Source organism: Diachasma alloeum, unplaced genomic scaffold, assembly GCF_001412515.2.
Source record: "Diachasma alloeum isolate Michigan unplaced genomic scaffold, Dall2.0 Dall_scaffold_00294, whole genome shotgun sequence".
In the NCBI taxonomy this organism is placed as follows: domain Eukaryota; kingdom Metazoa; phylum Arthropoda; class Insecta; order Hymenoptera; family Braconidae; genus Diachasma; species Diachasma alloeum.
In genome coordinates, this window is record NW_021680433.1 from 245504 (window position 1) to 259316 (window position 13813).

General features: G+C 37.5%; 1 protein-coding gene across 1 annotated transcript; it reads left to right on the top strand.

Annotated features, from left to right (window-relative positions):
- Positions 1–234: 234 nt before the first annotated feature.
- LOC107039136 (serine/arginine repetitive matrix protein 1) lies at positions 235–13479 on the top strand. The gene is made up of 2 exons (XM_015258607.2): positions 235–609; positions 11537–13479. The coding sequence occupies exons 1-2, from the start codon at positions 558–560 to the stop codon at positions 12658–12660; spliced, it is 1176 nt and encodes a 391-aa protein (XP_015114093.1). The 5' UTR covers positions 235–557; the 3' UTR covers positions 12661–13479.
- Positions 13480–13813: the final 334 nt, after the last annotated feature.

Sequence of the window (13813 nt, forward strand, 5' to 3'; positions counted from 1 at the left end):
GGGGGGGGGGGGGGGTAGGGGGCGAAAGTAGGGGGAGGGGATGGACACCCTCGATGGGACCTGGCTGTTCCCCAAAGTACGCAGACACTAACACAACCCACAGACCCAGTGAATCGTGCCTCAAGTTGCTTCTGCCCTACGCCCCCCACCACTAATACAGCTTTTACCCCCACCCCCATTGAGCACTTGCACGAGTCAGCTCCGAAGAGTGGCTCTGGAGGTTCAGTCCTCTGCGGTGCGCCAACGAGAACGCATCGACGAGAAATTTTGATCAGAGTTGCGACGACAGTCCGAGATTTTGGAGGAGTATTTTGAATTGCAGTGTTTTGAGGATTTTTGAAACACTTTTTTCGAGTTTGTGGAGAATTCTGTGATCGGACGAGAGGATTTGTGGAGCCAAACTGGATTAATTCAGACTTGTGGATATTTTTGTGATATATTTTTTTTGAGGGGCTTTCGAGTTTATGGAGTTGTGGATTTTTTTGGAGTGAGTGAAGTCTGAGGGTGGAGGTTGTTCTGTGAGGATTGAGGTGACGTGTGCTTTGGATTTTGATGCGATGAGCGGCCACGTGGTTGAGAGTAGCTGCGAGTTCTCGGCGTTTATGAAAGGTAATTTATGACTGAAAATGTTTGTTGAGGGCTCGAGTTTTTCGGGGGTGCAGTGGTGATTTGATTATTTAAGAGCGATTGAGATGGAATTGTAAATCGGAGTAGATGAGCTAAATGACTCCAAAAGTTCAGAGGATATCTTGAAAATGAGTCAATTTTGAGTAAAATTTTACAAGTCTTTTTTCGAAATCTGGAAATTTTGGACAGACAATTTCTACTGATATTTTTCATAAGTCTAGCCGCTGCAGAAATATTTGGGAGTTACTTTCTGAAAGAGGAATTAAATGAAAAAAATTACTGATTTACGACAAAATATTCCAATTCTCTGCAGGAAATGATCTGAAATTTTCCGCTGAACCTACCCACTTCATAAAAATTTACGAAGTATTTCTTGCGATAGATTCTTATTTTTCAAATATTTTGAAGACTAGTGAATAGCGAGGAAAATGTCAAAGATCTTTTTGGTAGTCTGAAATACCCCACAATAACATGATCTCCGAGAAATAATCCTTTTTCACTAATTCTCGCCAGATGTCTGAGAGAAATAATTGAGTCACCGTATTTTTGCAATAATCCCGGCGCCAGTCGGTAATTTCCCTTGATGCTTACCTCAGTCATTCAAATATGGTAAAGCCCCCGAGGACCGATAATTCAATGACTGCGATTGATAACTCTCAATAAAAATGAAAAAAATAATACAGAATTAAGGAGAAGAGAATGAAACAGAATGCAGGCCAACACGAGGGAATGATAATTATTGTTACAAGAGGCGCCAGTCGGTCGGGACTTTGGAATTTCTTACATGTATTTGTGTTATATGTATGCAGTAAAACCGTCGAATCGAAGGTAGAGAGGAAAAGGCGATCGGGAATAAACAGTGAGGCCAGTGTTGGGTTCTCTCATTGAATAAGGATGGAGGAGGCTAAATGGCGCCAGCGTGGGTCGCAGTCCCAGACGGTTATAACGCGCGGGAGAGAAGACGCGAGTCTCAGCAAAAGCCCAACACAGACGACCCTTTGACATCCGAGTCATGTTATTTCATCGCTTTTTTCCTCCTTTCCACGGCGAAAAATCCAAAGTCGTTTGTTTTTTTGTTCGATGAAAATAGAATGAATCGTTAACAATATTGTTTGCTCGTTTTGAAATCATTAGAGGTGACAATTGAGTTCTTTAAATGATTTCAAAATATTCAAAAATTATGGGCCAATTTTCGCTTCTAATGGAAACCTTGTTTTTGACCAATTTCTCGATTTTCTAATTTTGATTGCCGATGGTCTAGAAAGTTATGAAATGTGAAGACGATGTTTTTAGGGTCATGTCTGGGTGTATGTGACAACTTGGGGTTTTGGTGATTAATTTTTAGAATTCAATATAAATACGGTGAAATTTGTAGGTAAAAATCTGAAATTTTGGCTCATTGTAGCTATTATTGAGCTCAACTTTGGCGCGCTGTTTCAGCCCGATCGGTCCAGTAGTTCCTGGGATATAAAAACTTTTTTAAATTTCGTTTTTCGTCACTATCTCAGAAACTGTCCCAGACCATTCGCCATACCTGCATTCCTAGTAGCCAAAAATTTAGAACCACTGAAAATCATTCATCAATTTGTTAAAAGATGTAGGATAAAAATCTGAATGTTAAAAGTTTACCTAGACCCAAGTAGTTAGTATTAGACAAAAGATATTTTGTAACAAGTAGTTAGTATTAGACAAAAGATAATTTGTACTATTTTTTTTGTTTTATAAATAACCCATCAGGGTTGATGCTACAATAAAAAAAAATCTCAGAAACTACTGCACCGATTTCAAAATCTTTTTTTTCAAAATACTCGTCTGGGCAGGCACTATCTGAATCAATCAAATTATATATATCCGTTCATACAAAGTTTCCGAGAAATCCGCGTTTTCTCGTTTTTAAAATTCTGTCATTCTTGTGCGCACGATAACTTGAGAAAAAATGGAGATATCAAGTTGGTTAAAGGTTGGTATTTTGGATAGGCGCAACCAGCTAAGCAGTTTCGGAGATATTTAACCTTTTGTATAAATCTATTTCATTAAAAAGTTGAATCTTTTCCTGTAGACGCTCAGTAGCATGTGAGAATCGCTACGGATCCATTCGGAAACTTACTTCCAATGAAATTGGTAGAAATAAAAAAAACAGAAAGAGACTAATAACGCAAAAAGTAAGAGTCACATACCTTTTGTCGGATAAGCTCCAAGCCCTGCTTGTTTCTTCAATGAAAATAGATAAAATCACTCATGATTTTTTTTTGCTTTTTTACGATTAGCAGTGATAATTGGTTCATTTGAATGACCTCGAAACATTGGAACCTAATATATTTTTTGCCGTTTTTATTTGGCAATAATGAGTGAAAATCGCGATTTACGGATTTTTTAAAGTTTTTTTGCGGAAATAAAAAAAAATCATTGAAAAGACTTATTCATACGTATTGGGATGATTACGGGCGATAATTGTCAGCCTTTTCAAGTTCATATTTATCAATGAATACATTTTTAATACGCGACTCGTGGTATTCAACATGGTTTTCTCATTTCCGCTGTGACTAATCGAACAAACCATCAATGAATAATGTTCACATATGATCATCTATAATGCAAGATGATAATTAAGCTCTTTGAAAGTTCTTAAAACATTTGAAATTAATAAATCAATTCTTTTTATTTTTTCTCTCTAAAAAAGTGATAATTCGTGATTTTTTGTTGCTTTAATGTTTAATATGACAGAAAAAAATTATTGAGAAACTATCCATAATGACGTCTTCCTGAAGGCCCAAGAATATCACAAAAATTATAATGATTTTTTAATATTTATTTTTCGACGAAAAAATGCAAAAATGTAAAAAAATCCTGTGCTTGTATTATTTCGCATATTTAAGGCGTTACCCAAAGATTTGGATGCATTCCCTACGGGTGTAAGCGATATCCCATTGTGAGAACGTCCAGGTTGGAATAGTGGCCCCATCTCAACTCGGGGATATTCCCGAAGGCGTCCCTGAGAGTTGTAAACGCCCACCTGTGGTCCCTCTTCTTTATTTATTTTACCCGCACAATCCACCTGGGATCTGACTCACCGTCAGCATTATGTGTAATCCATTCAAATTTAACCTTAATTAAGTGTTTTTTCACTCCTTTGTGGAGGCAAAAGTCGATTCGATTAATGAAAAAAAGCAATAAAAGTAGACAGTGGTATTTTTTAAAGTAAATTAGCAATTTTCTTTCAAATTAATTCTCTTTTTTAATTATTATTTTACTATTCGCATATTCAGGCTTCATTTAGACCAAATTTACTAAATTTAGTTAGCCTGACTCAATAAATTAGAAGCTTAAATGTGAGTGATTACAAATCTTCCGTTCAGAAGCAAAAAAATCGTTATTTCCTTCGAAAATTGTCTTGATGAGTCGTCGATTGTTTCCACCGATAGGGGAAGAAAATCAACACTCGCAACAGGTTGAAAGCTCACCCCTGATGGTTTATTACTCACCGTACTTCCGCAGGTGATTATCTACCCCTGAAATCTAGTCGGTGAACGGATGGTCTTCAACGACAGATAAGCACCTGTCTCATCGAGTGTAAACTTGTTATTTCATATGATAATTTGTTGGAATCGATTTGTTAAGGAGTCGCGTCAATTAATTATGAGAGATTGGTGATATCTTTCGTCGGAGAATACTTATTGATTGTTTTGCGAAAAATGTCAAACGATACTTTTTGTAAATAACTTCATTTCCGACATTAAAGATCATTTGATAAATTTCTGTAGAGATGATAGCGTGGCAAATGAAAGATAATTTTCTCATTCTTGTTGTGAAGAAATGAGTGCTGACGTGATCTAATTATTATTCAACTTTCAAAGATATTTCTCGGAGATAATTAATAAACATTTTTCATTTTAGTCGCGAAAATATTGAGAAATGAACAAACTGTATTGGCTTTTTTTGTAAATATCCCCAAAACTAATGCGATTAAAGAAAAATGTTAGGAAACATTTTTTATAAAGAATTAAATGGTCTACAAAAAACTTTCTGTAAAGTTTTTCCCTAAAATTTTTCCTTCCCAAGATACCTGGAAAATTGTAAATTGCATTCAGACATTCTAGCTTCAACGATTGTTTCATCCATATAAATATGGTTTATCGAATTTCCCAGATTATTTTCATCATTTCTCGGGTCAATTACATCTGATAACTCAATTGGCTCGTGCAAATCTGGCGAATACACGAGGGAGCATCGTGACTGGGGAATTTAGCGTCGCATTTGTACTCCAACTCTGTTTTCATTTTAATACTAAAAAAAAATGTTTCGTTGTTATCGATAATTTATCAGGGGAATAAGTAAACGCGTAATTCATATTTACTGCCTCTGTTTATAGTTTATTACGCATCGATATCAGTGAGTCAATAGGATACCCATCCGGACGTTATTTTCAAGGTAGCTCAGCAAATTGTAGATGTACGTATGAATTTTAAAGTATCAACGAATTATTTCAATTGTCCTATCGTTAGTATACCCAGCTACAATGTACGTAAATGGGGTTAACACTTCCTGGATTGGGTCATTTACATTGAATCACGGGTATTCAAATCTTAAACTTCTTGAACTGGAATAATTTTCATTCACTTACAATTGTTGGAGAGACCATTCATTATTTATATTTCAATTTCGTAAATCGATTTTTTAATTATTAATTCATTAATTAGCAGAATTTTCTGAAGATTTTTAGAATCTTTTGGAAATGCCCAGGATTTTCCAGAGAATAATACAGAAAATAACAGAGAATCAGGGATTTTTCCAAAATCTTAGCATTTCTAAAATATTTAAGGAACTTCCGTAGTAAGTATATGGGAGTTGAAGGGAATCGACTGCAAAGCTAAAATTTTGAAAATATATTCTTTGAGTGATTACAAATATCCTCCCGAAATCCCAAAACATCGAACCACGTAGATTGTTGAGGAGAAAATATGAAAAATGTGTCATCAACACAGAGAGTCTTATGGCGCCACTTTTTCAAAAATCACAAAAAAATAATCGACAATGGAATAAAAATCCAAACGCTTCCAATCCAAAAAGTCCAAAAATGCAATTTTTATACAACTCATCGATTGGTTTTTTTCAAGTCAATTCAAGAAACTAAATTTTTTCCGCCATATCACGTCAGACGCATGGATATAATTTTTTTTTAATCGATAAAAAAATTTAATAACACAAAAAAACAAAATCTGTGTATCACGTAGGTGTCTCGTCTCATCTTTGGCACAGCTGGTGACCGTCTCACTTTTATACTCGTTCGCCCACTCGCCTCCCCACGTTACACACATCTCCACATATAAAAAAGATGATTCCCCAGCACGTGCTTACCAACGAATACCCATCGGCGTCGTCTCTCCTGTCGTTTAAAAAAAAACATATACCATCTGGCCAGCGCCGATTCTATCCGCATCATTTTTACGTGTCTCCGGACACAGGTGTTCACTTCCGCTTTTGAATATGCATTTTTTTTCAATAATTTACATTTTTCCTTTTTTCTTTCTATTCTAAATTATATATTGGCCATGACCAAATCCGGTTGATCTTTCGACCTAGCAGTTTCGGGGAACCATTGCGTAGAAACAGTTTGAAAGTTGCGAGATGAAAGGATTATTGAATAGTTAAAAAGTTGAAATATTTTTTTTGCAAGAAAAATAACTTTCGAAACATTAGGGTTTTTCGAAGGATTCTAATTTGTTTTTTATGAATTCTTTTTGTGATTTTTGCTTTCGAATGGAACTATTGTAATCGTTCAATTTTTTTTCTGTTTTTCATTTTAAAAAACTCGCGTGAACATGTCCACCGCCACCTTCCGGTGATCAAATTTTAGAAAATTGAGTAATTAAGTGGCTAAAGTAATTCCAAAAAATCTGAAACTTTGGTAGATTATAGGTCTTAATGAGGACTAACTCTGTGCAAAATTTCAGCCCGATCGATCCAATAGTTTTTGAGAAAAAGCGATTCGTTTTTAAATCGTTTTCCGCAAATATCTTCAAAACTATTGGACCGATTTCGATTTTTTTTGTTTTCAAAATATTCGTTTCGATGCCGTCTACCTAAATCAATCACAACATACAAACTCATTCGGACAAAGTTTTCGATACATTCCCGTTTCATAAAAGAGTTTGCAATCCCTCTAGCTTTCCCAAAAATCAAGATATCAACTTTTATTATTTGCTGCAATCAACTTAGCGATGATTTTGTTAAACCGGTGAGATAATCTTAATTTCCTCTGCGTCGATGCCCCTCAGTTTGTACAGATGTCCCGTAGGTTATTTTCGATCAACCTCCCGCACCCCTTCAGCCATCCAGAACTGTATTGCACACTCAACTCACTCGTGTTTGAACAACTGCCTCCGACGCGGAATTTTCGCGCTACCGCACGTGTCTGACGTATTGCTCCATTGCAGTAAAAAATGAACAACAATTATTCATCCATTAGTATCTGATTTATCAAATTGTAAATGACAAAATTCTAGAGTGCATGTACGGTTGATTGAAAGTTTAAACAAAATAGAAGATAATTTCCTGGATTCGACGTCTTTTATTCACGTCTAAATGTTAAGGACCTTTTTTGTAGCTGATGAAATTTCCAACGAAGAAAGTCTGTTATTATTTTTCCCTGGAAGCATTCGTTATCAAAACGATTTCGCTCGAAGAAAAGAAAAATGAGTAAATAAATAAAGAAACGGAAAATGAAAATATTTGCTTTATTTCTGGAGGCAATGGCTTCGAGAAATTCGTCGTATTGTGAAATCCACTTTTTTTTTCAACGATAAGATACTTGACCTGGGTGACAAGGATTCCACCGCAATAAACTCGGAGATTGATAGTGCATGTCAATAACACGAGCCACGAATTTGATCTTTCACCGATCGACTGCATCTTCTGAATGAAAGATAAAACGTCTCCATATGTGTATCGTGTTATTTTATTTTTATTATCATCGCTTGTACGAGAGACTCGTGGCCTCGAGTGGAGACCGTGGTGATGCGCAACTGAGGGACTCGATGATGTTTACGAATGGAGAAGATCGATGTGCCTTGGTGGCGCCTGTCGGTGACCTCCTAGACCTCAATACCGATCACGTTTCTGTGGCATCGACATGTCGGATGTTGAGCATCAGTGACATATTGCACTTTAGATATCGTAGGGTTGATTCGTTCCCCGAAAAAAAGACTTTTCTTCATTCTATCGAATGAATTTTTACATTTAGAGTAGTATGAATAATCTTCAGTTGAGTGTAATGAGAAAAAATATATTCAAAAAATAAAAAAAAAAGATTGATCATAGGTCAATTTCCCCATGAATTCTAACTTTGATGAATGCAAGAAATTAATTCATCAGATTCTTTTCTCAAATATTTTTTCAAACAATCGTCGCTCATTTGACTAGGGTGTTTCGACATAACACGCTATATCGGGCACGCAGAGACATAAATTATTTATTGCACGAGTTTGATCCTGATGATTTTCATTATTTTTTTTTTCATTTTTTTTGTAGCGAAGCTACTTATGTATTTATTTCCGATTAATTGAATGTATTGTGTTCAAGCTTGGCTTAACAACCGAATACCTTACCGCGACACGTATCAGCTGATAGATCGCTGTCCTTGTCGCAGGACATCCTCGCGACGATTCGTAATAATTCGGACATCCTCGATCAGATGATTTATATCGTTGTCGCCAGAGCTCACTCTCGTTCTTCTCTCATGGTGTAAACCAAAGTTACGTTTGCTGTGAATAAATCTAATTCGATATATATTAATTCCGAGTGTTATACGTTACAAAACCCATCTATCCTTTACCGAATTCTCAAATTTGTTATTATTTAGTTTTATTTTTTCCTAATTTTTCGAGATTTTTTCTAAATTTTCATCTTCTCCCTTCGAAAAGTTGATTTTCTCATAAGACTGTTATTCTTGCCCTTTTAGACAAATTATTATCAATAATACTAGATTGTCTATTGAACACAAACTCAACCAGAATGTTTCTATTCATATAAACTTTCGTTCATCATTTATTTGAAATTGTACCCTTCAAAAATCAAGTTACGTTTATACTACTTGAAATAAATTGGAAAATTGTGTTCAATTGAGAAATTCGGAAAGCAATTTCCTCCTATTTTGAAATTTGTTTGGTCTTGAGCGAAAGATGTGAGAAACACACCTTTTGAAGAGAGGTTTATAGACATTTTCATTCGTGAAAAACTAATCGTTCTCAATTTTCGCCACTTTGCGATTTTTATTCACGCAAAAATACAATTATGTACCGAAGCAGATGTTCGATACATGAGTTTACACATCCGCACTGGTTATCTTCCCACATGGTGCGATAAAGCTCAGGGTTGCCAGGTGTTTCATTCCTGTTATCATTTTTCTTATTATTAGCTCGAGTTTTTCGCGACTCCCGCCATCTCAAACAGCTCCAAATGGGGACCAGGTGCAAATCTCTCGAGTCGTGCCTTCACCTCAGATTTCATTACACACGAAATCCGCTTATCCTTGATACCCCTGGCCCTCAAAAAAGGGAATGACACGATTTGTTTTCCCTCTGTTTTCAATGTTTTTTTTCGAAACTAATTAATTAGTCTGCGTGACCAAAATCATCGCGCCAAAGTCCACGGTCTCACGCTCACTTCACTCAAGTGATATTTACTGTATGATAAGGAAAAAGTTGAACCAACAAAATATAACCAGACCAGTTTTCTGCCGATCTACAACTCCGGCAAAATCAAGTATTTTATTCGCACGAGTGTTATCTGCAATGTACATACGACGCATAATTAATGTGAGAAACGCAATCGAGATTAGTTACCGTGGGATTTTCAATCGATACATAATCACAAATTGTAAACAATCTTACGCAATGTTTCGATAATTTGTTAATCAACACTTTGAATGCATTTTTTTCTTCAGAATTCGGAAAAATTCGAATTCTAGTCGAATTTCAAAGTTTGCAGAAATAAAAATCAAAAGGGTAATTTTTTCTAATACTTGAAAAATAATAGAAAACAAATTCAAATTCGTATCAAGTAATCATAGTTGAAAAAATCCCTGAGAAAAAAATCGAGTAATTTTTTATAATTTGTGTAAGCCCGATTTTCCTTTAAATACCGAAACAAGTCGAGAATAAGTCCTGAGAGGAAAATAATCGATTAAATGACGTTGTGTGACTTTTCAGAAAAAAATATTTTTGGATGAATTGCTCTATACCAGGATGTATTGAATCGATCGACATAAAATTTTATACACAAGTGTGAATCAATAATACTGTTTAGTAGTCAGAATCTCAGATGTTTATTCCAAGTTTTACGCGTATTCGAGAACGCCCCAATAATTTCAGATTTTTAGCTTCCACTTCAGTTCTTCTTCTGTGAAGATTTATACAAATTTTCTGAAAAATTCGCACATATCCGGAAATACATACATATATTTTCTAAAAGCATCATATCTTCACGTTTCATGACATTCCAAGTCATTTCATGCAAAATTAGAAGATCGTCAAAATGAACGATTACAAAGCTTGCATTCGAAAGGAAAAATATTCAAAAAAATTTCTCCCCCTCGGTAAATTCTGTCATTTCAATAAAAACTAAAGATCCGATGAAAAAAAAGTCACGCGTGTAAGAAGAATCTCTGAAAAAACCTATCACGTTTTATAATCTCTACAAACATTTCCCTTAAAATATTCCGAAAATCTTATTCCTTGTGCTCCAATCACGTTTTCCCCCTTCAATAACCCCCCCCCCCCCCCCCCCCCCCCCCNCCTCTCCTCCTGCACTAAAATAAAACGTCCGCGTCGTGATAGAATTACAACTCTCAATAATTTTATCGGTCTGCCTGTGATAACGCAACGATTCCTAGGTTCACAGTGCAGAAAACTTTGGTATCACCCTCCGCAACTCGAGTAAAAACACTAAAAATAGGTTTAAAAAAACTTGGTCTCGGATTAGCAACCGGCGCCAGCGCCATGTGGCTCGTCTCAGTTGTTAACTGCAGTAGCCGCGAAGGGGGATGAGAAAAATGTACGAATGAGACGGGCAAAAGAGGAATAAGGAATGAGTATTCAGAGTGAAAAATAAACGACACGAGTGAGAGGGGAAAAGAGGGCAATCTGTAATCGAGAAACCTGAAGCGGCTGCGACAACGCCATATACGTACGCTACCGTCGGTGGATCGGAGCGATAAATTATTGTTGCGACTATCGATCAGACGTTACGTTACTGGTTACCCTTCCGAGAGCCAATTATTTATCGTTAAAACGTTGGGTTAAACTTTACAAATTTCTATTCTAAAAATCCATGTTTAGTACTTTATAATTGGAAAATCGATAAATATTCTCCTGGCTAAACAACATAATTCATTATGAATCAAAAAAATTATTTCAAATAATTGAGAGTGACTTTTTCAGTCCAACGATCTAAAAACTGAACCTGTGGTGTTGTTATTTTCGAGAGAATAATTTCCAATTGAACAGTGGTTGAGCCTTGTTGTTGAATAATAAATCACGCCCCAACCTGGGCAATCGCCAGATGGTGGCAGCTGGATGACGGGGCTTTAGAGACGCGTCACTTGAATCACTGGCGAGTAATGTTGAAACGAGTATTAAAAGTAGATTCATGCGGTTTTAACAATAAAAACTGTCCAAGTATAAAAAGACCATTAGAAGACCGATGAAAACATTGCAAATCACTCTGTGCAGTACGAAGGCCATTAATTCCAGTTGTTAATTAACGCGTGACGAGTGTCTTTACTTGATTAACTTCTCAACTCACCATCCACTGTTCATCAACTCATCATGAACACCATGAACCAACCAATTTAAAACAGGAACATCCTGAAGACATGACGACTAATCTTCGCGTTCTCCTTTTCTGATTACAGCAGGTGTAATGGCGGGCACAGAACGCGACGCAGGTTTCTGCAGCGGTGGTGACGAGGACGACATGTCAGGTCTCCACTCACCAAGTGCCTCTGAAGACAGCGTGGAAGTCCAGATCTCCCCGATCTCCTTGAGGAACAAGCGAAAATTAGCGGAACCTCGAAAGCTCCAAGAGCAGTCGACAGCTCCCCTGAAGAAGCGTCGTTTCGACCTCATCCAGGAGTCGTCAGCAGTCGTCGACGAGGAGTCAAGGCCCCCAAACACGCCATCCCCATCGCCTTTCCGTCCATGGAGCAGTCCGGCCAAGCCGACAGAATCCAAAACCCAATCATCCTCGAAGCCCTGCGAAACCTCTCGCAAAACGTCTGAGAAGTTCCTGACGACTGACCTAAGGATTCAAGAGGAGAGATGGCGGCAGGAGGAGGCGAGGAGACGTGCGGAGGAGGCACAGAGGCAGCACGAAGCGAGAATCCAGGAGGAGGTGCTTGCAAGACTCCAGGAGTCCGAAGCGAGAAGAACAACATCGCCTGTTTCATCCCAGACATCAAGTTCTTCTGTCGCGTCTTCACAGAGTCGGGAGAGGCAGAGGTTCCAGCCACCCCCGCCACCTCCACCTCCTCCAGCACCTCTCAGACTGCAGGAGGAACCTTTGGCGTTGGTTTTGAGGGGAGAACCTCCGAGAGTGCCGGCACATCCAGCTGTCAACGGAAGCTTCGAGCGCAGTTCGACGTTCAGCATGGTGGAGCCAACTTTCTCGGATAGCTCCAGGGATGGCAGTCAGAGGGGGGGTGATCAGAGAAATCATCAGAATGGTCAACAGAGAAACTATAAGAACATGACAAGGGAGAGGAGGATAGAGGCCAATGCCAGGGAAAGAACGAGAGTTCACACCATCTCAGCTGCTTTCGATACTCTTAGAAAATCCATCCCAGCTTATTCTCATAATCAGAAGCTTTCGAAATTGTCGGTTCTGAGGATTGCGTGCAGCTATATCATGACCCTGAGCAAAATAGCCAACACCCCGGAGGGAGAGGAGACGACGAGCTCGGCCCTTGGCACCTGTGTTGACATGGTCTCCAGGACGATCCAGACGGAGGGCAAGCTGAGGAAGAAGAAGGATGAATAGGGTTCGGGTCTTTTGGTTTTCAAGGTCGGGGGAACTGGTGTCCTAGGCCGACGCAAGATCACAATGCTCAATGACTTCGCCAATCTTGCTGTTAGGGTTAAGATTTTTCTCGAATTTAGTTAAGGGGATGTTTTGACAATAGTTTTTAGGGCAGGGTGAGAGAATCTGAAGACAATAAATGAATTTTCTTTTTAATTCTTTGGAATTGGGATCATGTGTTTCTAAAGAATCTGAGGAAAGTGGAGGGGATTTGTGATGTAATATTAAAATTAATTGATAACTGAACTTTTGGAGTATGTTTTATGAGCTTTGTAGGATTTACGATTGGGTGAAATAGGATTACTATTATTTTGGAAACAGCTAAATTCAATGCAAAATCATGCTTCCAGTTATTCGTTGACTGACGCCAAGTACAAAAACTTCAACTGCTTTTTTTAATTTTCTTGAGGGAAAACATAGGATAAAATTAGGGTAATTGTCAAAGCTCCGTTGTACATAATTGATGATGTTAAGTCAGTGAAAGCCGTCGGTGACGGTTTTGTTATTTTTAAAAAGAATGAATTTGCGCATAAGATATTAGTTTTAATCCCAACGAGATCTAAGGCTCTTACGATCTTCTCGACAAGAAATTATATGGATATATTATATTGACTAATAGATTATATGATTATATGAAGTAAAGTGCGTGCGCTTGAATAGCGCTCATGTCCTGTATGTACCTTTCTACAGATTGTAGATTTATTGCCAAGTGGTCTTTTTTTTCTCTTGAATTTTAATATTTTAAAATTCAATAAAACCAAGTGATTCCTAACAATTAAATACTGCATTTTTACTCATTCACGTCCCTAACTTTCATCCCTTACTTTCTAGAGTTAAAATTTTTGGGAGATGAGTTGGATTATGAAAATTGGCTTGAACGGAGACCCGAAAGCATGTGCACTAATCGCGTTGAGTTCGAAGGAAAGCAATATCATCTTTTCCTTCTGTCAAAGTATTCTTCTCTTTGAAAGAATATTATCTCATTTCGAAAAGGATGCTATCCAATGAAAACATACGCTTTAGCTTTCGTTCGCTGCGATGCGAAATTCATTGAATTTACTTTTGATTTGGTGTGAATAATCATTAGTCCTGATGTTCAGATGAGAACAGTTGA

Bases quoted from the DNA above. Each gene is read 5' to 3' on its own strand.
- LOC107039136 (XM_015258607.2), top strand. From the start codon at position 558: ATGAGCGGCCACGTGGTTGAGAGTAGCTGCGAGTTCTCGGCGTTTATG. The intron at 610-11,536 runs GTAATTTATGAC...TTCTGATTACAG, and splicing joins GTTCTCGGCGTTTATGAAAG to CAGGTGTAATGGCGGGCACA.